A 27,506-nucleotide genomic window follows, 5' to 3' on the forward strand; every position below is an offset into this window, starting at 1 on the left:
GCAGAATACTCCATACTGGATAAGCCCCGGATAAAGGACAAGAAGCAAGCCATGACCAGATGCCCCTCCCACTAAGAAGTGCTCCATCATCCCTAATATAACTTAGGAAAAAGAACTGTCAAATTTCTGCCTGAAACCTAAATTATTAGAGGGCTATTTGAGGTTAAAAAATATAATAAAATCAAAAGAAAATGACACCATCACTAAGGCCATTGGGATAACTCAGAAAACAAGCCAGTTATCAGCCATATTCAGTGTGGAAGTGTTCATCACCTTGATAGAAGCGATGCTGAAAAGAACTTACAGGAATACATCTGCGGATATCATTTTGGCTGCAAGTTCCAAAGAAAGAGAAATCGGCAGTCAAGATCAGACTTAAGTAAAACAGTGAAGAAGGGAAAAACGTGTGGTCTTTTTCTTTTGTTCATCTTTCCCTGAGGGTCTATTTTCCAAGGCATTGCCCAATTCTTCCCATCTTCCCTGACCGAAGCTTCATGTTCAGTCCCCTTCACCCGTCATTTCTCCCAGCCCTTCGGTGTCCTGCAGGAGCAAGTTTGCTCAACTGCTAATGCAATTTAAGTTAGAAACTCCTAACTAGAGAATATGACATTTGTATTTTCTAATAGTGAAAATTCCAAGCAAAATGACTATACGGAGGGGCTGGGGTAATGATCCCCTTAAATCATCCCCCGTGTACTTGTGAACAGCACAAATCCAATTCCCCCCAGAGAAACACAGGGGTGTGGAAAGGAGGACAGTGAGGTATCACAAAAGAATTTCAGAGTCTGGGATTAGCCAGGACCAGCCTTCGAGGGCTTCACCACAAGCAGGAAATTGCTGCACTGCTCCACGGCTTCCCTGCACCGGTGCCCAGGCAGCTGGCCAATTCGCTATCCCCTTCCCTGGCCTCATACAGACAGCATCATCCATGCAACACTGGCCCCACCGTAACCCTGGCTGGCTTGACAAAAGTTGGCAGAGAGAGTCCGGGCTGTGCTATTTAAAGCTATAAGCAGCTACTGTGGAAGGGGATGAGCTGCTTTAGTGGTAGAGGATAAGGCCAGACACAGAAGATTTTCACTGGCCCTAATGAAATTCACACACCTGCTGGGGAAAGGCACCCAAATCTGATAGAAAACAGCTCAGCTGCATTTATTAATTACTGTTACTCATCTATCTCTCCCAACTGGCATCTGTTTTCAGGGTTAAACTGCTTGATTTCAAATCCTTAGATTCAATTGTCAGCTTCAAAACATACTGATGAAACATATATACATTTTTGCCATACATATGCTGCCCAGAAACCCACAAGGTTACATCTTACATAACATACACATATACACCATTGCATACATACGTGTATAGGAAATACATACATAAAGAGATATCCATACATGTGTCTCTGTTGGAATTCAAGCTGCCCAAGTTTTCTGAAATATTAGGAATATCCTTTGAGAACCAGAATAATGTAACAGACTAAAGTACAGGATATGAATGCAGGTATCTGGGTCTTCCATGAGACACAGGACAAGATGGTCACTTCCCTGGGCTCTTAATCCATAAGTGGGAACTGTCATCAGGATTAAGATAATTCCTGTAAAGGACAGATCTCTGTCTGGCACATAATAATTGGCACTCATAAAATTTTCATTAGTATGAGTATTAAGATAAAACACCTAGGGTAGCTCAGGAGGACCACGACAGATTAGTTTTCTCCTGAAAGTCAAATTTTATCTCAGTCAACCTGGTTACTCTGACCTTGTGGTCTCTCTGCCCTCCTATTTCCAAAAATGTGTTCAACAAGCATGTTATCTAGGGAACTCCTATTCATCCTTAAAGTGACTGGAGAAGGAAATGGCAACCCACTCCAGTACTCTTGCCTAGAAAATCCCATGGATGGAGTAGCCTGGTGCAGGCTACTCTGTCCATGGGGTCACAAAGAGTCGGACACGACTGAGCGACTTCACTTAAAAACTCAGCTTAAATACCATTTCCTCAGGGAAACTTTCCCTAGTTTAGGTCAGATGATGGTTACTTATTTCATGAAACAATGTCCCTTTTCTCAATAGTACTTATGCCAGTTTATCTTCACTCAGTTGGATAACTTTACAAAAAGCAAAGTCTGTGTTTTCCACTTTATCAAAAACTCCATGGGAGTAAATATGATGACTATGCTTGCTGTTGCATTCCTAGCACTGAAAGTACATAGTACCCACTGAATGAATGAATGATTCAGCCAAGTTCTAGCCAGATATTAATCTATTTATATCCTCCTAAGAAGCAGAAGAACTGTACAAAAAAGATCTTCATGATCAAGATAATCATGATGGTGTGATCACTTACCTAGAACCAGACATCCTGGAATGTGAAGTCAAGTGGGCCTTAGGAAGCATCACTATGAACAAAGCTAGTGAAGGTGATGGAATTCCAGGTGAGCTATTTCAAATCCTGAAAGATGATGCTGTGAAAGTGCGGCACTCAATATGCCAGCAAATTTGGAAAACTCAGCAGTGGCCACAGGACTGAGAAAAGGTCAGTTTGCATTCCAATCCCAAAGAAAGGCAATGCCAAAGAATGCTCAAACTGCCACACAGTTGCACTCATCTCACACGCTAGTAAAGTAATGCTCAAAATTCTCTAAGTCAGGTTTCAGCAATACGTGAACCGTGAACTTCCAGATGTTCAAGCTGGTTTTAGAAAAGGCAGAGGAACCAGAGATCAAATTGCCAATATCCCCTGGATCATCGAAAAAGCAAGAGAGTTCCAGAAAAACATCTATTTCGGCTTTATTGACTATGCCAAATCCTTTGATTGTGTGGATCACAATAAACTGGAAAATTCTGAAAGAGATGGGAATACCAGACCACCTGACCTGCCTCTTGAGAAACCTATATGCAGGTCAGGAAGCAACAGTTAGAACTGGACATGGAACAACAGACTGGTTCCAAATAGGAAAAGGAGTACGTCAAGGCTGTATACTGTCACCCTGCTTATTTAACTTATATGCAGAGTACATCATGAGAAACACTGGGCTGGAAGAAGCACAAGCTGGAATCAAGATTGCTGGGAGAAATATCAATAACCTCAGATATGCAGATGACACCACCCTTATGGCAGAAAGTAAAGAGGAACTAAAAAGTCTCTTGATGAAAGTGAAAAAGGAGAGTGAAAAAGTTGGCTTAAAGCTCAACATTCAGAAAACTAAGATCATGGCATCTGGTCCCATCACTTCATGGGAAATAGATGGGGAAACAGTGGAAACAGTGTCAGACTTTATTTTTGGGGGCTCCAAAATCACTGCAGATGGTGACTGCAGCCATGAAATTAAAAGACGCTTACTCCTTGGAAGGAAAGTTATGACCACCTAGATAGCATATTCAAAAGCAGAGACATTACTTTGCCAACAAAGGTCCGTCTAGTCAAGGCTATGGTTTTTCCTGAGGTCATGTATGGATGTGAGAGTTGAACTGTGAAGAAAGCTGAGCGCCGAAGAATTGATGCTTTTGAACTGTGGTGTTGGAGAAGACTCTTGAGAGTCCCTTGGACTGCAAGGAGATCCAACCAGTCCATTCTAAAGGAGATCAGTCCTGGGTGTTTATTGGAAGGACTGATGCTGAGGCTGAAACTCCAATACTTTGGCCACCTCATGCGAAGAGTTGACTCATTGGAAAAGACTCTGATGCTGGGAGAGATTAGGGGCAGGAGGAGAAGGGGACGACAGAGGATGAGATGGCTGGATGACATCACCGACTTGATGGACATGAGTTTGAGTGAACTCTGGGAGTTGGTGATAGACAGGGAGGCCCGGTGTGCTGCAATTCATGGGGTTGCAAAGAGTCGGACATGACTGTGCGACTGAACCGAACTGAAAAAACAGAAAGGGGCCTCCTGGGTGGCACTAGTGGTTAAAAAAAAAAAAAAAAAAAAAAACACCTGTCTGCCAATGCAGGAGACATAAGAGACACAGGTTTGATTCCTGGGTTGGGAAGATCCCCTGGAGGAGGACATGGCAACCCACTCTGGTATTCTTGCCTGGGAAATACCATGGACATAGGAGCCTGGCAGGCTACAGTCTATAGGGTTGCAAAGAGTGAGACATGACTGAAGCAACTTAGGGGCTCAGATGGTAAAGAATCTGCATGTAATGTGGGAGACCTGGGTCCGATCCCTGGGTTTGGAAGATCCCCTGGAGGAGGACATGGCAATCCACTCCAGTATTCTTGCCTGGAGAATCCCCATGGACAAAGGAGCCTGGCAGACTACATTTCAAGGGGTCACACAGAGTCTAACACAACTGAGCAACCAAACACATATAGCAGCAGCAAGAAGCAAGAAGGGACTTCCCAGGTGGTACTAGTGGTGAAAAAAAAAAAAAAAAACCTGCCTGCCAATGCAGGAGACATGAGACACAGGTCCCCTGGGTCCGGAAGTTCCCTTGGAGGAGGGCATGGCAACCCACTCCATTATTCTTGCCTGGGCAATCCTAAGGACAGAGGAACCTTTCAGGATACAGTCCATGGTGTCACAAAGAGTTGATGCAACTGAATCAACTTAGAACGCACACATGCGAGAGGCAGAAAGAGAGAAAACTCACTCACGGGGATATAAAGACTGAGAGTTACCAAGAGACACAAAACTTGGAAAAACCCATTTCTTGTCTAAAAGAAGTCAAACAAGAGGAATGGTTTTCTGTAATTTTTACTTTCCATCAAGGAGAAATCATGGAAAAAAATGAAAGGTTACCAGGTAGTGTTCTGGGTAGCAAAGAGGAAGGTGGAGGGAGACTCTGTACAAAAGCATTTATTCAATTAAAGTTCATAAAACCTAGAAGATGACAGTGAACAGATTATAGCATGTGACACAGAGTTAATGTCCTGTGTCTTCATTCACTGTGTGTCTCATCAGATGTTTACCTGCACCTACTATTGTAAGGGATGGTGCCTGGTTTTGAAGACATAGGAGTAAGCACTACAAACACAATTCCAACTCTCATGGAGTTTCCAGTTTAGCAGGCTGGGAAAGCATTAAATAATTTATGTGTGATCAGTGCTCAGAAAGAAGAACCATAGGTTGCTGCAGTAACAACCTTGACAAGAAAGTCAATATGCTTATTTTCTTCCAAGAAATTAGTCCAAAGTATAACATGTATATAATGTCTTTTATTTTAATTCTATATTTTTTTGGCAACATGATGACATGCTGATTTCTGTTTCCTTTTTTTAACAGGAGTAAATCAATTTTAGAGACATACGATACTTCTACTATGCTACTGAACAAAAATGTGGGCGTGGATAACTACAGCCCAATATTTGTTTCAGCACTGTTTATGATAGCCAAAACATGGAAGCAACCTAAATGTCCATCCACAGATGAATGGATAAGGAAGATGTGGTGTATGTGTGCGTGCTGAGTCACTTCAGTTGTGTCCAACTCTGTGTGACCCTATGGACTGTAGCCTGCTAGGTTCCTCTGTCTATTAGATTCCCCAGGCAAGAATACTGGAGTGGGTTGCCATGCCCTCCTCCAAGAGATCTTCCCGACCCAGGGATTGAACCCGTGTCTCTCACGTCTCCTGCATTGGCAGGCAGGGTGGTGCATATACATGCAATAGAATATTAGCCATTAAAAAGAGTGAAACAGTGCCATTTGCAGCAGCATGGATGGACCTAGAGATTGTTGAACTGAATGAAGTGGGTCAGATAGAGAGGGAGGTATTGTACAATATCTCTTACATGCAGAATCTTAAAAAAAAAAAAAAGATACAAATGAACTTGTTTGCAAAGCAGAAATAAACTCACTGACTTAGTCATGCAAAAGTTACACACTGGAAAATTTGAAGACACCAATAAAAGGTCTCTAATTCACATTGCAAGCAGCAATCAATCTCCTATTCTAATATTCACACCGTTCAATCTGTCAACATTGGTTTGTTGAGCACATAGCGTGCCAAACATTGCTAAAGATCCAGGGAAAACAGTCCTCATCCTCAGTAGAGAGAGTCCCCCAACAATAAACGTAAAAAATAAATTCAAGATAAATTTGAGATGCCAATAATGGCTACAAATAGTTTAAAAACACTACTATACTGTAGACTGACTGAAGTTTCTGTTCTGCCTAGAATGACCAAAAAATATTTTATTTCTCAACCCAATATTTCTCAACCCAAAGGATGAGAAGGAACCTCTATTTGAAGATCTAGAAAAGAATGTTCTGAGCTAAAGAGACATTTACAAAAGGTTAGAGACAGAAAAATAATTGGATTTGAAAAACAAAAGGCAGACCAGAGAGACTGAATATAATAAACAAGGGAATGGCATCAGAGAAGTGTGCCGAGACTGGATCTTGTAATACAGGGGTTTCCAAAGGTAGTGTTTGGAACTAGTTAGGAATGCAGATTTTCAGGCTCCTCTTCAGAAACCCCAAAGTGGCACCTAGAAATCTATGGTGCAACAATCCCTTCATGGGATTCTCATCCACACTAAGGTTAGAGGCCTTTTGGAGAGAACAATGATTCTAAAGTCTAGTTACATATTGGGAAGCCCAGGTGGCTCAGTGGTAAAGAATCCACCTGCGTAGCTTGGGAGATGTCAGTTTGATCCCTGGGTAGGGAAGATTCCCTGGAGAAGGAAATGGCAACCCACTCCAGTATTCTTGCCTGAAAAATCCCATGGACAGAGGAGCCTGGTGGGCTACAGTACATGGGGTTGCAAAGAGTCAGACACAACTTAGTGACTAAATCTCCACCAATACCACCCCAGACAAATGAATTTGTATTTTGGAGTTGCTATTTAGGCCTCTTTATCTTTAAAATAGCTCTTTAGGTGATTATGAGACATAATGATTATTAGAACAACTGACATAGGGTCTTAAAAGTCATAGTAATAATTCTGAATTTTAATGAGAAGTGACTAAAGGGTTTTAAATAGAGAAAAATTCATCAAATTTAGAAAGGTCACCTCAATTTCTATGTGAAGGGTGAAGAGGGGCAAAAATAGACCAAAAATAAAAAATAGGAGGTCACTGTAGTATCCAGGAAAGAGATGACAGGGGTTTATATCAAAGTTGTAGCACTGGAGATTTCATAAGTAGATTTGGAACATGTTTTATAAAACAACTTTCAGATCATGTTTTATAAAACAACTTCAAGACTTACATTATGGATTTTGTAAAGAAATGAGGAAAAAGAGGAATCTGGCATAAGCCTAGGTTTCTGGCTAGAGAATTAGGGTCCAAACTTTCCTTTGTGGACAAATCACACAGGGGTAGCTGTCAAGGGACCATTTTCGGTCGTGTTAAATTTGAGATGGTTATCTGACATCCGTGTGGAGAAGCTGAATGGACAGCAGGACACATATCCAAGTCCAGAGGTCAGAGCAGAGGTCAGGGCCAGACACAGAGGGTCGTTACTGCTTTGTGGTATTTGAAGCCATGAAATCACAAGAGATCATCTAGGCTGAGAGCGTAGATACAGCTCAGTGTAGTATTGAGATGGTGTATGGATGGACAGAGTATGGGACTGACTCATAAGAGCTCAAAATCTGTGATGGCCCCAGACTGCTAAAGCTCAGGACAGCTGGAGAACTCAAGGTCTCCAAGTTGCCCCACAGCACAATCCCACCACCAAAGGGAAAAGTGAAAGTCACTCAGTTGTGTACAACTCTTTGTGACTTCATGGACTATATAGTCCATGGAATTCTCTAGGCCAGAGTACTAGAGTGGGTAGCCTTTCCCTTCTCCAGGGGATCTTCCCAACCCAGGGATCGAACCCAGGTCTCCCACGTTGCAGGTGGATTCTTTACTAGCTGAGCCACAGGAAAGCCGAAGAATACTGGAGTGGGAAGCCTATCCCTTCTCCAGTGGATCTTTCCAACCCAGGAACCGAACAGGGTCTCCTGCACTGCAAGCGGATTCTCTACCAACTGGGCTATCAGGGAAGCCCAACCAGTTCTCCAAAGCAAAGTGATGTTAGAAAACTGCAAGCACTTGGTAGTGAATATTGGTTACTGAAGAAATTAAAACGAGGATACACTTCAAAGCTCCCCCTACCATCAGGAAATCTTTGCATGAATCAAAAAGGAATATAAGGATCAGACACATTAAGGTATGTGTCCAAGTTCACAGTTTCTTTAAGTTTCTGTATTCTGCCAGAACTTGGCCTGGGAAGATGGCATTCTGAGGTTTCCAATGTATATGTTGCCTCTGGGCAAGGAGACCAAGAGACAAAGTTGCAGTTGTGCATAGTTAATTCAATCTGGGACTGATGGGTGCTGAGTCAAACTGGCTGGGATGATAACTGGGCAGTGGGCAAGGGCCAAGACAGTATTACAGACCAAAAAAAAAAAAGTTCCAATTCCTTACTTGAGAAAGCAAGTCAGCTGGGAAAAGCCAGTATCCAGAGTCATTGCACACAAACAAGAAACAGACAGTTGAGTTATGGTGTCTGGCACTAACTGGGAACGTATTAGAAATGTAAACTGTCAGGTCCATCTACAGACCCACTAAATCAAAAACTCGGAGTGGCTATAAGCAAGCTGTGTTTTAACAGACCCTCAGGAGATCCTGATACACACTAAGATTAGAGGCCCCTTGGGGAAAACAATGACTCTCAACTTTGATTTCATATACGTCAAATGTAACCTATGAGGAACTGTTCCAGGGAAATGACTGCATCAACAGAGCCGTCACACATTCCTATCCCGGGGTAATTCGGTACTCCTCCTACAACACAGCCAAGGGTAGTCTCTTCTGCTTTTAATATTTTATAAAAATATAAATGTTTCTCTCTCTACATATACATACACATACACATACATATGTAGGTCGAGAGATAGGTAGGTAGGTAGATAGATTTCTCTCTACACTGATTATTTCCACATTTCATTAGGAGTTAAGCTATTAATCTCCCAAAATGGTAATAGAAGCTGGGTCCTTTGGAGCCTTCTAGAATACAGGATTTGTTCATAGTTCGTGGATTTAAAATAAATTTTAAAAAACAGAAAGAGCATATTAGAGAGTAACCATTTCTCAAAAGTGGCACTCATACATGCAATTTCCACTCCCAACCATGATAAATGAAAAATGATGAGTAGGAAGCAATGATTTCTTCCTTGGCCAGGAATGCACTCTCCACAAGGATAAAGAGACCACAAACTTAGTTACAGAGTTACAGAACATTAGTTCTAGAAGGAATCTCTGGAAACTTAGAGTCAACAGTTTCCTAATTTTAGATCTCTGGGCTTCTAGGAACCAGTGGAGGCAACAATTCAGATCTGGCAATGACTGTTACTGTGTCATAAGGTTGAACAAAACAGTACAGGTTTATGAATAATCAAACCTTTTTACTGGAAAAGATCATCAGTCAGTATAAAGAGACTATAATTCATACTTACTGGAGACTTTGACCAGCAATTTTGTATATTTTTGATAGTTAATGTGTAAAATTGTTAATTACTTAATAGTTTATCTGGTTTACAAAGTATTTCAAAACATTAGATGGAACAGGCAGAACAAAAACAATCACTGATGTCATTCAAACCCCTAAGTTTTAAGTATGGGGAAGATTAAGAAGGTAGTTTCATGGGTAAAGTTCAAATTTCAAAACATCCTCATAGGTTAACATGTTTCTAAAACTTTTCCAAGCATAGCATATAAAAATGGGCCTATCCTTGAAATTTTTAGATTAATGGTTAGGATCTAGGACCAATATAAAAGGTTCAGGGACTTCCTACAGCATTATGCTAAGTCTGGGTGTGGTACCATATTAAGCCAAAGGTGACCATGACATGCAGCTGACCAAACAGAAACAGAGATCTTACAGTGATTTAACTTTATCTGGATACACATCACTATGATTGGTCTGCTTTTTTGTCTGGGCAGCCAGTTAATATTATCCTCAAAGCTAGGATTGAAAAATAAAGGACTATATGAAGCCAAGCAGGAAAGCATGATATAGTGGCACCCTATAAGCGAGATCAAATATCCTGCAAGCCCAAAGGAAGTATTACTCCAAGATTTTAATCACTATGTTAAATGCATATTGTTTTACACATAGTGCTAAATAAAACATTTCCCACTGTGTTTGGGTTGCTAACATTTACAGAATCTCTTGCTAAGTGCTGTTCTGCATTTTTTCTTAGGCTTACATGCTCAGACTGGGTCCTGCTATATTCTTACGACACCCAAGCATCAACTTTTAGAGACATCACCAGACAGAAGTAAGCCTTCCAGAACTGTTTTATATTGGAATTGGAAAGTCCTATCAGCTAATCAAAAAACTCAGTGAAGACCCCAAAAGTCTACTCTGATAATGCCATTTAAGTTTAAAAATGCATTTTCTAGCAATTGGAGCTAGGGACCCACCATGCCACCTTTATCTCCACCTCTACCCCTCACAACTGCCTCCACAGACTTGCAGAAAATGCTGTATGCTTTTTTTTTTTTTTCAAGTAGAACTTTAGACTGGAAACAAAAATAGATATAAGACAGCATATTAACTACCATCAACAAATAAAAGAGATATGAGATAAGATATGAAAACTAGACTCTGAACAACAGCAGTATATACCATCTAATGCCGTGGACTCTTTATTGCTATTTCCTTAATGTCTCACTCTGAGATTCATAATTTAAAATACTGACCAAAATGAAAAGCCTGAGAGGTATGTTAAAATTATGACCTATGCCTCATTAACTCCATTCCAGCCAGGGTATGGGTTCTATCAGACCACTAAAGGGAACTATTCCTAAAGCAGAAGGAGTATACTGTGTGATGCACTGAATGAGTGTTCAAGTGCAAGAAACTGAAGTTTTATAATAATAACAACAAGAAGTCCATCACACTTAATATGCCTGTGTCAACTGCAAAGAATCTAATACATGGAATAAGATATTTTCACTTTATATTTCTAAGTAGAATCTAAGGAAGAACTTTCTGTATGGCTGCTGCTGCTGCTGCTAAGTCACTTCAGTCGTGTCCGACTCTGTGCAACCCCACAGACGGCAGCCCACCAGGCTCCCCTGTCCCTGGGATTCTCCAGGCAAGAACACTGGAGTGGGTTGCCATTTCCTTCTCCAATGCATGAAAGTGAAAAGTGAAAGTGAAGTCGCTCAGTCATGTCTGACTCTTAGCGACCCCATGGACTGCAGCCTACCAGGCTCCTCTGTCAATCGGATTTTTCTATATGGCAGAGCTACATATTAATAAGATGGAAAGTAGAGAGCTTCTCATCATTAGAAGTCTTCAAGAAAGCACAGATTAGAGTACCCCTCAGAGAAGATGATGCAAAAGGAGCCCTGCATCAGTTGGAGAAGGTCATCTAAAAGTTACAGGATTTTTACTATTCACTTCATAGAAGACTATTTTCCATATGTTAGGTCACAGGCTGAGTTGAGTAACTGCAGCACTTTTTTTTAACTTTGCAAACTTAATCATAATACAAAAAGCATAGTTGAGCTTTTTATTCTAAACAGTTTTTTCAAGTTCACTGTTGTAGACTGACAATAATAAAATTGCCCTTTTAAGTTGTATTTCTGATTAATCTCTCTATGTTTCTAACAGTATTAAAAATCTACAAGCTAGTTCATGTCATGATCTCTGTTAACCACCCACACTGTGAGGAGCATATTTAAGTAACTTGGGGTGATAAAACTGTTATGTTTTGTTGTCAACAGACCTGAGTGCCATTCCAGCTCTGCACCAACTCTAAACACCTAACAACAAATTTTGCCACTGGTCTTTGAATCAAAATATTTAATTAAACATTGATTTTTCTCGACTTTTTCTATGGTTTTTCATATATATGGGTGCATATAAGTATGTTTGTATGTATATAAACATATATGCATGCATATATATGTTTCTACACACATATATACATTTGGTAGATATGATAAATGACATAAAATAAAATGAGATTTAACACTGAAATCAATTCATTCATTGACAGGGTTATCTTGGTGTGTCTTGTTTTTTGAAAGTTCGGTAAACTTGATCAAATTACTCTTTAGGCTGGAAGCAAAAATCACTAAAACAACATTAGAAATACTCCTTTGAGAATAAAAAAGAAGTAAGGGATAGGAACAAACAGTCAACACAGTAAGAAAGTGAGAAGAACACTTCAGATGGAAGAAATTATAGCCAAGCTGCTGCTATAATTGTGTCCAACTCTGTGCAACTCTATGGAGGCTCCTCTGTCCACAGGATTCTCTAGGCAGGAATACTGGAGTGGCCTTCCATTTCCTTCTCCAATACAAAGAGGTTAAATGAGGCACTTCATTCACCAAACTTGAAAGACTGAAGGACCCAGATGATGGGAGAAGTCAGATTTTTAAAAATCAACTTTCTTAACCCTCTTAGAAAAAATTTGGGGAATAAATTCTAGAAAAAAAAACAACAAAAAAAGCTACTGAGAAAAATCTCTCTAAACTCCAGAGAAAAAGCTCCATAACTTTAGCAAAGACTTTCTACAAAGAAAAGCAACATAATTAAGGAATACGAATCTTGCCCTCCTCTCATCCTGAATATCCATGCAAGCATGTCATTATCAAGTACAGTTACTGAATTTGGTCTTAATACATACACCTCTAGGATCTACCCTCTTTTGTCTCTCTCTCCCTCTTGCATTAAACTTGCTCCTGTGCGTGCATGCACACTCAGTCTCTTTGGTCGTGTCTGACTCTTTGCAGCCCCAAGGAGTGTAGGCTTCCAAGCTCCTATGTCCGTGGGATTCTCCAGGCAAGAATACTGGAGTGGGTTGCCATGCTCTCCTTCAGGGGTTTTTCCTGACCCAGGGATTGAACCCACATCCTCTGTGTCTCCTGCACTGCAGGTGGATTCTTTACCACTGAGCCACAGGGGAAGCCGCACTTGCTCCTTCATTCAGCTAAATACTGACCAAGACTACTTTGGCTCGCCCATGTATTCATTACATATATTACAAAGTTCATGAAATCTTCTTACCCCATCCTCTCTTCATGTTTATGGCCATCACAAATATCTCCTACTTTCCTCAGAGGCTCTTCCTCTTACCCATCCCAACCTCTGCCATCATCAGTGGTCACTTTAACATACATGGTTATCTTTCCAATTGTCTGGGATCACAAATACTGCTTTCTCCAGGAAGCCTTCTATCATCCTTCCAGGTATAAATAATCTTTCCATCACCTGGATTCTCACATTTCATCTACTCTAGTCTTAGAGCATATAAAACATTCCTGCCTTGTACTTTAGTTCTATTTTTGCATATCTTATATCTAGCATTCCTGGAGGAAGACAAAGGTTATGCCCAGCTTACCTCAATATTGCTCACAGCAATCAGTCTAGCCCTTTACATATCCTAGCTCTTCCAAAAGCTTTATTAACTTGATCAGTATTCCTAGAAGCAAAGATGCAGCCACACGATTAACAGTTTTTGCACTCGAGGACCTTGAGGCTGGGTTTAGTTTGCAAGAACTCTGTGACTTCAAAGCCTGATTATGCACAAAGGTGTCATATCAATATCTTGCTGTGCTTTTGTTCTTGTTTTAGTGATAATTTACCGAGAAGAAGAAGAAACTAAAGATGTGGTCAGCACTATTTTCACAGTTCCTAAAGTGTCTTGAATATCTTTAAAAATCTGTATTAAAGTTATAATGAAGTCCTAGTTGCCATGGCACTGAGAAGAATAGGAAGCATTACTTCTCAGGTCAACTTTCCCTCCCCTTTTATTTATTTTCTGTTTTCCATTCCTATACAAAGAAAGATGTGAAATACCACATTTATTTTTTCCCCAATTTTTAGCTCACCCTTAAACTTAATTTAAAAATGTACTATATCAAAGTTAGAGACAGTAATGGGAAATAAACCATAATCAAATTGATGTAAATAAAATCATAAGCTGAAGGGGCTTCCCTGGTGGTTCCATGGTTAAGAATCTGCCTGCCAATGCAGGGGACATGGGTTCGATCCCTGGTCTGAGAAGATCCCACACGTCACGAGGCAACTAAAGCCATGCACCACAGCTACTGAAGCCCGAGCACTCTGTAACCTGTGAGCCGCAACAAGAGAGGCCACTGCAATGGGAAGCCTGAGCATATCAACTAGAAAGTAGCCTGCGCTTGTGTGAAGGAAGACCCAGTGTGGCCGAAAATATAAATAAATAAAATAAACGTAAGTTGAACGAGTGGTACCCACAAACATGAATAGTTTATATCAGCTACAAAATAACTATTAAAAAGAAGTATTTTCAAAATCACACAAGAGAAATATGGCCAAAAATTTTGCAAAAGGCTTGACATATGTATAATTCTGGATTTATACAAATTAAGTGCAAAATGTGAAAATGATCAAAGACTTGCTAAATTTTTCCGCTTCACCACAGATAAGCATAACCAGGCTGCCTATCTGAGAGGAAGGCAGGGTAGGAAATGTAACCAACAGCCCAGATCCAGCACAGGCAGGATTAATACTGTCAGCTCCTATGGGGCCAAATCTCAGGTAAGAAGCAATGAGGCTTATCACAGTACTGGTTCTCCCAAACTAGTTAAACTAGAGGACTTATAACTAGTTTTTCCTTTCTACTTATGGAAATAAAAGGGTATAGGTGCTTTGAGCATCTTCTAACCCTGCATTGCTAAAAGCAGCCTGGTGTAGGTGGCTGGAAGTGAAACGAGGTTTCAGTCCTTTGTTCCCCAGACCTACTGAAGTGTCTTAAATCAACATGTACACGGTTAAGACACAAAACTCCCTCTGTCCCATCAGGAAAATACACATCTTCCATAGACAAGTTCCTTGGGGGAAAAAAGGTGGGAGGCAACTGGCTTTTAGAGATTAGGTTCTCCTCATAAAAGCAGACGTTCAAATGTCAACATCTAAAGATCAGTCCTTGAAAACTCTAAACCCACTATAAATAGCTACGGATTTGTATCTATTTTTAGTATCAAACATTTCATTTACCAGATTGAGCTGTATTTATAATCACTAGTCAAATATTCTTAATCCCAGGCACACTGGCTCATAATACTTTTTAAAATAGACTTTTTAAAAAGTGCCTCTGCAGTTGGACTTAGTGAAATAGGCATACAGAGGACATGTTTCTGAAGGGACCAAATCCCAAAGCAGAAGTCTTAAGGCAGGGACGCCTGAAGGCTGTTTGCTTTATAAGTTTGTGGTTGTCCACAAAGACTTCATTTGGCCATGCCCCAAATCTAAAAAGGGTAAATTACCTCCAATACTAATCAGATGTGACTATCACACATTTTAGAAAAGAGGTTTTGCCTATGGCTCCCAAGTTTTAAGCTTCCAAGACTCCCTAACCTAATAGTGGAGATGTCCTATTAGAAGCCTCAGGATGGCTAAGAGTGGTCTCAAGAACAAGGCAGGATAAACAGGAGTTAGGAGGGAAAAAAAACACCTATGTTTTTACTGGCCTTTCCTGAGTTTATCCATTTTACATGTTATTTTATTAGATAACCCCTAGTGACTTCATTTGAGAAGGGCCTGGCAACCCGCTCCAGTATTCTTGCCTGGAGAATCCCGTGGACAGAGGAGCCTGGCAGGATATAGTCTGCAGCATCGTGAAGAGTCAGACACAACTGAAACAATTTAGCATGCATGCACGCACAGTGATTTCATCTGGAAGAAGGATTTCAAATGTTGCAAAATATTGAAAATTTCTGTCCTCGATAAGCTGCCTTGATCATAAAGTCAGCCCACAAGGAAATCATTGAGTTGGATAATCCAAAATAGCCATCATCAGTCAGTTCTTCCAGTCTCAACCAGTTTCCTCTGATGACAATCCAGAGCAATTAACAAAGGGATATCGTTCTCATAAGTCTAGAAAAATCCAGTTCCCTTATGTTATGAACACACGACATAAAGACTACTAACCAAATAACCCTTTATTTTGGCAAATTTGAAGACCACAAAATATGACTGTGAGTCGCCACTACTCACAGGGGAGATTTAATAGTGTTATAGGGCAAATGCCAGGGCTCTGTGGAATAAAGAAATCTATTTTCAGCTGGAATTCTCAGCCAGAAGCATCTTCCCACTTAGAAGTGTGTGAAATGCCTGCCATCACCATGACTCCTGACCACTGGACTCTCACTGTAGAGACGCAGAAGCAGAAGGGTAACACACGTCAATGGCCTCCAGCCAAAGACCACTAGGAACTCATCTGCAGTTGACAAGCTGGGTTTATTATGTTGCCGGGAGCCAGAACACACACCAGAGGGAAGCATAAGCATCTCAGTAAGAGAGCTTTAGAAAGAACCTATTAACAGGATTTAGGCTTTGGCAGGATAATTTGGAGGAGGATCTAGAGAATTGGGCTTTTTAAAAATTGGATGCTGTCAGAAAACAAGGACAACTCCATGACTGAATATCGTAACAATTCTCACTTACAGTAAGAGAAGACATAAAGCTGTAATCGGTAAAGAATTAGCTATCATTCATAAAAGATAATCTTGACAAAGATTCAAAAAAGGTCATCCTAGGCAGAACAGATATGGTTCTTGGCCACAGTGGGTGAAAATCACTGTCAATTCCTTCATGCAGAACACTTTGATGTTGATTTCAGAAATGCACAGAATAATACTTTAGATATCATGTACATCTATGTCCAGGCTTCCCTGGTGGTTCAGGCAGTAAAGAATCTGCCTGCAATGCAGGAGACATAGATTTGATCCCTGGGTTGGGAAGATCCCCTGGAGAAAGGAATGGCTACTCACTCCAGCATTCTTTCCTGGAGAACCACATGGACAGAAAAGCCTGGTGGGCTACAGTCCATGGGGTTGTAGAGTCAGACACGAGTCAGACATCTTTTTCATATCACATTCTAGACCTTGGCTCTGCATATGTCACTTAAGGCAATTTACTGTCTTCCTCCATAATGTCCAAGTTAAGGGAACTTTCCTGTGATCACTTCATGCTGCTGCTGCTAAGTTGCTTCAGTTGTGTCTGACTCTGTGCGACCCCATAGATGGCAGCCCACCAGGCTCCCCCATCCCTCGGATTCTTCAGGCAAAAACACTGGAGTGGGTTGCCATTTCCTTCTCCAACGCCTTCTCTGGACCATTTCATAGTTACCTGGAATAAGTAGTATTCAGTCAAGTTTCTGATGTTCAGAGGAATAGGAATAGCTAAGTATTACTACTTGCTTTTCAAACTACCTGGGGTAAATAAACTGTTTCTTTTCTCCCCAATTGTTCTTGGGCTGATAATTTTGTAAAATACAAGAAAAACTAATTACTAGGAAAAAAGCAAAAAAGACACAAAATAGCAGCCTCAGCTTTTTATTTTTTGTTTTTACTGTTAGGTCGGAGCCTGGTGGGCTGCTGTCTATGGGGTCACACACAGTTGGACACGACTGAAGTGACTTAGCAGCAGCAGCAGCCAACACAAATATAATAACTATGTCAAAGTGTCATAAAGTTTCTTTATATAGTCTCACCTTCAGTATTTATCTTGACCTGGGTGTATGGACACTCTTTGAGCAGTACTGTTGTTTTTATTTTTTTTTACAAATCACAGCCTTCTGTTTAATATAAATTAATTCTGTCTCAGACCACTATCTATTTCACATATACATAGTTTGCCGCAAGGTAGCATTAGAGAAAAAGAGGTAAGGGGTTTCACTCAGGGAAAAGGCCATGGTAAGAGCTTCCCAATCTCAGTGAAAAATAAATACCTGTGGCTGCTCCCTATGACTAAGAGTTTCAAAAGACCCACGTAGATAATCAGATCACAGGAATCTCATCGACAATAATCTACATTAGACCCATCCAGGTAGGGCTTCACTGGCTTTCTCTTCCATAGCAGGATACTTCACTTCATCTTGCTGAGCAGAGATGGTCCCATTGGCATTTTTAGGCCAGGAGGGGCTCTGCTTTCTGCTAAGACAACTTAGATTTGGTTATAATCCCAGAGTTTCCCAGGGAAATGGCTTTCTAGCCCATCAGCTTAATCCTCAGGCATCTATGTGATCTCAGTATCCCTGTTTCTCTTCCTAAGGTCAAGAAGGTCAAACTTAAATCCCCTACACAGCAAGTTAAAGGAACAAAAAAGGGTTTAAGAATCTGCTAATTAGCCAAGTTTATTTACATTCACATCAATTTTACTTCCTACTTAATTTCAGCTAAGATGCTTATTCTATCCAATGCAATTTTAAGAATTTGTCCCCAGCTTAATGAAGCAGTAGTCATCACTCTATTGATCTGCTCTCTATTACTGAGCTTCTAGTCCTGCCATCATCTTTATTCTTCCTCCATAGCTGCTATGAGCTGGAAACTCTAAAAAGCCTTCTGTTTAGGTACACCCACATAGTCAGCACTGCCTGCTATAGGCTGGACTCCTCTCTTTTCCAAGATCAAGCTCAAGGCCTGAGCCATGTATGCCTGGTTAGAAACTCTGTCCCCATTCATAAAATCTCTCCAGAAGATACTTCCCTTTATCACAACTTTTTTAAGTTGAACATAATTTTAGTATGCATGTGTGTGTGTGTGTGTGTATACACATACACGTATACCAGATATTTTGACACTTAAAATCTATGGCAAATTTAACCTCTTTGAGCTCCATGAGAATGGTAATCATGACCATTCATCATTTCACAATGCCTGGAACAGCGCTTGCCCAGAATTGACTTCTCAAAAATATGTTTTAATTAATTAAAGGATCAAAGAATGGAACAAATAAATACACTGGTTGAGTTGTGCACATGCACACAAGACACACTATGTCAACAGTTAACACCATACCTTAAAAATGAGAAATCAATCCTAATAATTAATGTATATTCATACTGTATACCTATTTTCCTCTTCCTTACAACTATTGCCCTATATTTCTGTATCTATGATTAGATCATTTGACATGTGCAGTAAGAAAAACACTGATTGCTAAGTCAGGTTTAAAAACTCACTATTAAAATAATTTTCTTGCCTTTTGCCTTCCTTAAACTGATTTTCAAGTTTCAAATCTCCTAGCCCAAGCTTCAGTCTTAACCAGGGAGATAAAAAGTACATAATCTTCTTATGCAATAAAACTTAAAAATAACATTGAATTAAGTTTTATACTCAATATACTTAGAAGTATTATAAAATAGTACCTTTTATGGAATTTATTTCCTTTTATACTCTAGTACTGTTGAATCAAGCTCTTGGTGAATATTTTAAACTTTGTCTTCTAGAAGATGTTTTCTTTCTATTGTTTTAGTCAGTAATTTAGTTAAGTCAGATCTATTAAACATTTGTGTGGAATGAGAAGAATCTTAGAGATTCCTTGTGTCTTCAAGCCCCATAGCATGGTCTAGCACCAATGAGATGCTGTGAATCTTAAACTGAAAGGGTCCAACTAGGAGACCTGCCACACACGCTCTCTTCAGTTTTCTGTTCAGGCTTCTAAAGCCCTATAGAATATCTAGAGGCAGTACAAGACCTCCAGATAAAGCCTGCAACCATGAACTCAACAGGCCTTGAGTAAAAAATACGGCATCATAACTCCTTTGGGTTGTGCTTATGCATTAAGAGGACAGTAGCAGAAGATTCCAGAGAAGGCACTGGCGACCCACTCCAGTACTCTTGCCTGGAAAATCCCATGGGCGGAGGAGCCTGGTAGGCTGCAGTCCATGGGGTCGCTAAGAGTCAGACACGACTGAACAACTTCACTTTCACTTTTCACTCATGCATTGGAGAAGGAAATGGCAACCCACTCCAGTGTTCTTGCCTGGAGAATCCTAGGGACAGGGGAGCCTGGTGGGCTGCCATCTATAGGGTCGCACAGCGTCGGACACGACTAACGTGACTTAACAGCAGCAGCAGCAGAAGATTCAAGGTACTGTTTGGGACGAGCCAAGGTAGAAGGAATACAAGGATTGTTTTGAGAACTCCCAGAAGAGAGACAAAACAAAAAGAATAGCTGTGAACTCCCAAGAAACAGCAGCCTGGCAACCACAGAAAGAAAAATGGTTGCTCTTTTTGAACAAAGGCTTGGAGTCAATTATGAATGGAAGAGGCATAAACATTGACACACTTCTCAAATAACATCTGGAGATGCAAGACAAAAATATTTCACATCCTCAGAGTGTGTGAAGAAGGGTCAGTTACTATTAGCCTCAACCACAAAAGTGAATAACAATATATAGGTATTTCATTCAAAAGCAAGAGAAAATGAAGTAAAGCCACCATAGCGAGAGAACTACACCTCAGGTTCATACACTAATGCAATCTGAACAAATTCTGACAGAGAAGCACCTTGTTTCCCATTTCAGCATTCTGAGGAGTGTGCAAAAGAATGCTTTCTAAATATTTTCTTTAATAAAATACCTAATGTTTCCTCATAAGAACGGAAATACTATCATTTTGAAGGAATCTGTGCTTCTTTAAAAAGTTGTCAGGATGATTTTAAAGAAGTAAGGAAATAAAATTCCCAATGTGACGCAAGTGGACATATAAGCAAACAACGCTAAAGTAGTTGTCTTTGGTTTCTTAGACTAATGTCTTCATGTCAAAATGAAGCCAAAGCACACATCTTTGACAGTGAAATGCTTTCTAATGCTTGTTCCTGAACTTGAAATATAATAATGAGGCTTTCTTTCCACCTCTACCTTCCAAACCATGCTGAAGCCATGCTGCACTCCCAAACACCTGCAAACACACAGACACAAAAGGCAAGGAGTCTTACCAGACCATCACAGTTGCTAATGGCAACAGAAGTTCCTGGAATGTCCATGATGTCACCAACATAAGCACAGTTGGTCTGCAAAGGCTCGGTTTTCCAGATTCTCTCCGAAGTACTTCCTGGCTGATGATCATTAATGGGGTCGGTTATATTCCCAGGCACCGGAGATGCCTCATGCCATTCCACAACAGCACCAGGAGCTACCAGCTGAGTGTTGGGCTTTAGTCGCAGATGAAAATCTCTTCCAAATGCCGTGATGTTAAAGAACAATTGCTCAGAGTTGGAAGACACGTCCCTCGTTGACCTCTTTTTGTGATTTGCAGAAAGAATATGGGAGAGATAGTGTCCTTCAAAATTCGTGCTGACAGGAGTCACCAGCTCATACTCTCTCTGTCTCTTTATTGGTAAATCTGTGGGGTGAAAAAACAGAACTGTAGAATCCTGTGTAACAAGAGAACACAGGAAGATGTAACACAGGCATCAAGGGTCCACCTCACAAGACTGCACCTCAACTTGCATAATAAATATATTCTTGAATTGTCTCATAAGCAGTAAGTTTTGAGAACTCAAATCATTTCTCAAACACATTTAGGTAACTCTGTGTTAAATTAATCATTTTTTTTTAATTTTTAAAAAATTTCACTACATGTGAATACTCATCTCATTTATGTGTTTGAGAATATGAATAAAATAACTTTCCATAAATTGTATCAAGCTTGCTTATAACCAAGACATACACTCAATTAATGTATCATTGATATAATTAATAACTGATACAGACTTTTAACAAAGTTGCTACTATGTAGAAGATATTTTCCCTAATTGCTTTAATTTTTTCCTTATAAGAATCCTAGAATTTATACTTATCACAATAGTTTTGTGTATTAAATACAATGTACTTTGTACTATATCTACCACTGGCCTGTAATTTATACACTGTAGTTTATGGTGCTGCAGTTGATACATATTTTTCCACCATACCAACCCTAATAAGCATACTTCACAGGTGAGGAAACTGAGATTCAGGAGGTGTGTGTCCAAGGTCACATAACTGTGAAGCTCAGCTGTATCTTCACATCACACTCCAAAGCCCATACACTTCCTTTGCTTTATCATGTTTGTGTCCCATAAATCACAAAACATTTTCAGCAAATGAGGAGAATGGAGTAAAAAGGATCTATAAGTTGAATACACAAGTACTGGTTAGTCAAGAGCAGACAGCATTGTTATTTTGCACCATACTCCTTACACGGGAAGACCCTCATTGGAATACAAATTCAATATTAAGGGTCCACTTTATAACATGGGTGGCCACTCACATGTTTAATTGAATTGCACAGTTAGAACTTAACTGTTTAGCCAAGTTTCGCCAGATGTGAGTATTGTGTCAGCTGAAATGCAAACATCCTTGGGAAAGACAACACATTAAATGAACCATTTCTTCCTTAACAGAAACAATTTTGAAGGCAAAAGGAAACAAGCAGGGCAACAAGAATGAAGAAAGAACACATGGAAAAGAAACTCTAAGAGCATGGATTTAAAAGTTCTCCACCTTCATAATTCTAGCCTCAGACTAGCCCTATAGGTATGACAAAGTAAGTATGAAAAAAATTATATGATTCACAAAGATTCCTCACCTATGGAAGCTTCATGATTTTATGTAATACATTAGCATATTGGACCCATAAATGAATCTACAACCTATGTTCTTAAAGTGTTTTATAAAATCACTGTGAAAGGTGAAGTCACTCAGTCATGTCCAACTCTTTGAGACCCTATGGACTGTAGCCCACCAAGCTCCTCCATCCACGTGATTTTCCACACTGGAGTGGGTTGCCATTTCCTTCTCCAGGGTATCTTCCTGACCCAGGGATCAAACTAGGGTCTTCCACATTGCAGGCAGACTCTACCATCTGAGCCACCAGGGAATCCCATGAAGTGAAAGTCACTCAGTCATGTCCAACTCTTTGTGATCCCACAAACTATACAGTCCTTGGAATTCTCCAGGCCAGAATACTGGAGTGGGCAGCTCTTCCCTTCTCCAGGGGATCTTCCCAACCCAGGGATCAAACCCAGATCTCCCACATTGCAGAATCTGGGTTGGATTCCACAGAATCCACATTGGATTCTTTACCAGCTGAGCTACCAGAGAAGCCCCAACAATCAGTAAGTTTTCATTATTTTCCTACTTTTTAAATAACTCAAACAACGTGTAAAGTACCAAAAGACAAATGAAGGTATTTTGCAACCTGGAAATTCCTTGACTGCATGTTTGTTACCATTACACCACTTATAATGACCAGTGCATTTAAACATAATACCTGTTTTTATCAAGTGTATACAGCAAGTGACACAGCTGTACATATTCACTAGGCAGAGAAGGAGTGAGGAGGGTCATATCACAGAGTAAAGTGAAACCTGCTTCCAGGGAGCAGAAGCAACCCAATTCCTGCCTCTCTACAGTCTCTCTACATCATGAAGACCTGCATAGGTGTTGGTGTATGCACAGATGCTTTCATAAAATCTGGCTGAGAGAAAGAACTTGAAATTTGAGAGAATGAACTCAAGTGTCACAGAAACAGGGTGATGGAGGGGGAGGTTTCCACAGGAAGGGATGAACTGGGCTCTTGGAAATGGACTGACACAGCCAACCCCAAACTAATTCCTGGAGGATAAGTAATTCCCCATTTATCTCAGTATTCCCAGTATCATCTCATACAAGACTTTGTCCTCGCCAGGGACTCTTATCAGTAGGATGTGTTTACTATGTATGAGTTAGTAACGCGGGTAACTGGAGAACATTTGCTTTGTCTCTGCTGATCCACAACTCTGACTTAACTATCCACAGCCCAGGAGCATCTCGCCGCACCAATGATTCCAGCTGTAACTCTTTCTTTAACCATCGGTTTACTGTTTCGGGGAAAGAAAGAACAACATTTCATTTTAACGCATGGATTTCTCATCTCCATTGAAGGGAATTCACACACCCAAAATCTAGACAATATACTGATGCCTGGATTAAGCAACTGAACAACTAGAAAATTTAGGAAAAATGCAGGGTGTCTCCTCCACACCCAAGAGGATACCCAGAGTTTCATGCTGACAGTAAGCCATACATCCTAGATTTTCTGGGGTGAATCCATTTTTCCACTGTGAGACAATATGTTCTGAACTTTTATTCAAAATAAAGATGATATGTTTATATAGAGCTTTGTCTTCTCCAACTTTAAATAATAAACCATTCCTAAAATGTACACACAAGAAACAATTTTGAAATTAAACTCTGAATGAGTCATTTTCCAGGTGGGAATTAAAGAAAAAGATGCATTTAATATTCCCTCAAGCTACCACCCCGTAGGACAGTAGTTAATGGAACGGACAACGGAGCTACCCAGTCACCTGCCATGTATTACAGAATAAATATCAGGCACTGTGCTTTGTCCTGGGGAATACACCTTCTCTAATTCTTACAACAATCACAGTTGGTAAGTATTATTACCCTTAGTTTATAAATGAGAAAGCAGACCTAGAAAGCCTGACACATAGCAAACAAGGAGCCAAAGAAAATTTTCAATTCTGATCACCTTGACACTGAAGATCACACTCATTCAGAATAGAGGGAACATCTTGCTGGCAATTTCTAATTGAACACCTGAGTTATAAAGGAAAACAAGAATGATGATGGCCTATCTGCAGCCAACCAACCAATTTTTCCTCTACTGCAGCTTCAAAAACTTTGTAAAAGGCTCTTAAATTCTAGGTCTTGGGGAGAAAAATAAAGGGATGGGTGGGTAAAACTCAAAGTTATCAACGGTAATCTCATGCTACAATCACATATGCAAACCAATGTTAATTTACTGCATTCAGAAATGATACATTTCACAGCACCAAATACTTCCACAAAGCAATAGAGTATGGTCAAGGAACAGATTATAGTGTCAAAAAGCAGCAAGTCGACACGTGAACTTGAGCAAGTTCTTTTTCCTAAAGGCTCAGCTTCCTCAATTGTTAACTGAGGCTGCTGCGGCAGCGGCGGCGGCTGCAGCATCGCTTCAGTCGTGTCCGACTCTGTGCGACCCCACAGACGGCAGCCCACCCAGCTCTCCCATCCCTGGGATTCTCCAGGCAAGAACTGGAGTGGGTTGCCATTTCCTTCTCCCATGCATGAAAGTGAAAGTGAAAGTGAAGTTGCTGGGTCCTGTCTGACTCCTAGCGACCCTGTGGACTGCAGCCTACCAGGCTCCTCCGTCCATGGGATTTTCCAGGCAAGAGTACTGGAGTGGGGTGCCATTGCCCTCTCCACAGTTGTTAACTAGAGGTTAGTAATAGTTCTAAAGTCATAGAAGAGGTTTAAGTGAGATTAAAATTTAAATCCAAAGGATTCTGTAAGTTTTAACTATTTTAACTTAAATGTAAATTAGCTACTTATTAAAATATTACCCATGTGCAATTTTAAAATGCAAAACTAGGGACTTCCTGGTGGTCCAGTGGTTAAGAGTCTGAGCTTCCAATGCAAGGGGCATGAGTTTGATCCCTGGTCTGAGAACTAAGATCCCACATCCCTGTGATGTAGCCAAAAAAGTATAAATAAAATAAAGTGCAAAACTCTACAACTGTCATCCCGCATGGCTGAAGGGCCACAGTTATAGGCATGTAAAGGTTTGTGTGAGCCATAAGTTCCATAAGCACAGAGAGCCAGGGCCACACTAAAGCCACATTGCAGTCACTAATTACCCAAGCCTGACTCAGAAGCAGTGAATTTTGATACAACCCACTGGCATTTCTGCATGCCTGGTCCATCCCACTCTCCTATCCCCAGTATGGATGAACTGTCTGTGATCTTACTTAGGAGCAAAGCCTTCCTTCATGTACACAACCTAGCGCCTCTTGCCTTTGCAAGACAGCTTTAGCAACTGTCCTCTTTTTCTTTCCTCATCAATTTCCCCCATCACTAGACTGTCCCCACCAGCAAATAAATAAACTGCCATATTTCCCATCTTTAACAAACACACAAAAACCTTCTTGATGCCACATCCATCTCTAGCTAATTTCCTATTACTTCACTGCCCTTTATAGCAAAACATTTCCGAAAAATTGACGGTATTAGATTTCTCGAATCTTCTCTTCCCAATCTTGTTCTTTCTTGAACCCAGTCCAATCATGCTCTTGCCAAAGTCACTAGTAACTCCACAGTGCTAAAACTGATGGTCCAGACTCCATCTTCTTACTTGCTGTTTCTCTTTCCTAAGAAACACCCCCTTTTTTTAGCTTCCAAAACACCATTCTCCACTGGTTCTCATCTTTCCCTCGGTGGTCTCCTCTTCTCATTCTCCCTTCTCACATTCCTCTATTCTCATGACTGATACACACTGGAGTGCTGCACGACCTGGTCACAGACTTCTCTTCTCCATGTACCCTCCCTAACGTGGTGTAGTCATTCTGTCTCATGAATTCCAATGCATTCACCATTGTATATCTCCAGCCCAGGATTCCTACATAAGTTCTTCTCTCATCAATTCAACTGCCCCTGGATCCTCTCCCTGTGCATAGTCACTAGGCACATCAACACATCCAAAAGTAAACTTCTAACCTTCCTACTCCCAAACTTGCACCTCTTCACCATGTCAGTAGATGGCAACTCCATCCTCCCAGTTACTCTAAGGACCAAAAACTCGACTAAATCATCCTTAATTCTTCTCACACCACACACAAAATCTTTTAACAAATTTTATTGACTCTACCTTCAAAATACATCCAGACTCTTATGACTGCTCACCACCTCCCCTACTGCTACCCTAGTCCAGACCACCATGCTCCCCTTCACAAGTCGTCCTCAAACCACAGCCAGAGGGATACAAATGGAAGACCACGCCACCCTTCTCCTCAAAACTCATTTCGCTCAGAGTAAAATGGCTTGAAAGGTCCAGCACTGGGAATTCTCACATCTCAAGGTCACTGTGCTCACCATTTCCTCCGCCGAAATATCTTCCCCGACAACTGCATGGCTCAGCCCTCCATGCCTTCAGGTCTTCACTTAAACTTGGCCCTGCCATTGTCTTTCCTGACCCCAGGAACTGTCTTATTACTATCTTGCTTCTGCATGTTACTTTTCTCCATAAAAGTTGTCACCACCTCACATACTATATATTTTATGTATGTCCATTTGATCACTTCTTAATGTGCATGCTTAGTCGCTCAGTCATGTCCGACTCTTTGAAACCTCATGGACTATAGCCCACCAGGATTCTCTGTCTGTGGAATTCTCCAGGCAAGAATATTGGAGTGGGTTTCCATTCCCTTCTCAAGGGATCTTCCCAACCCAGGGACTCCTGCATTGCAGGCGGATTCTTTACCATCTGAGCCACCATGAAAACCCTTGTTTCTTTATACTTGCTAGCATCCAAGCTTCAGGGGGTAGGAATTTGTATCTGCTCTCCTTACTATAGGTCTCCAGTGCCTAAAACTGACTCTAAAGTCACCCAATAAATATCTGCGAATGAATAAATGAGAGCAACTTGAGCCTAAAGAAGCACCAAAAATTAGAATGTGTCTTTTCCCCAAACAGTAATTATCATCAAGTGATCAATGACAGCAAACCACACAAGTTGTCATAAACCTCTGTAGCCTGAATCTGCTCAAAAATGTGGGGGTATTTCTCACAGTGTCTGCTGGCCTATAAATTCAAACAATTCACAATATCCTGAACTTACATTTTAAGCCACTAAGAACAACAACAAAAGTGTATCTAATCATTAAAACAGATCTCCTGGAATGCAAACACAGAGCCCCCTCATACTGAGGAACCAGAGGCAGGAAATTAGCCCCTCCTCTGCAATCCCTTTGGATATTC

General features: G+C 40.6%; 1 protein-coding gene across 2 annotated transcripts in view; it reads right to left on the reverse strand.

Moving 5' to 3' along the window:
- Nucleotides 1-27,506, reverse strand: part of ADAMTS3 (ADAM metallopeptidase with thrombospondin type 1 motif 3) — a 280,320-nt gene that overhangs the window by 237,780 nt on the left and 15,034 nt on the right. For both annotated transcript variants that reach the window (XM_024993300.2, NM_001192797.1), the window contains exon 3: nucleotides 20,660-21,066. In XM_024993300.2, the coding sequence (XP_024849068.1) occupies nucleotides 20,660-21,066 (407 nt within the window). The remainder of the gene's footprint in view (nucleotides 1-20,659; nucleotides 21,067-27,506) is intronic.

The sequence above is a fragment of the Bos taurus genome, chromosome 6, assembly GCF_002263795.3.
Source record: "Bos taurus isolate L1 Dominette 01449 registration number 42190680 breed Hereford chromosome 6, ARS-UCD2.0, whole genome shotgun sequence".
NCBI classification, from domain to species: Eukaryota; Metazoa; Chordata; class Mammalia; order Artiodactyla; family Bovidae; genus Bos; species Bos taurus.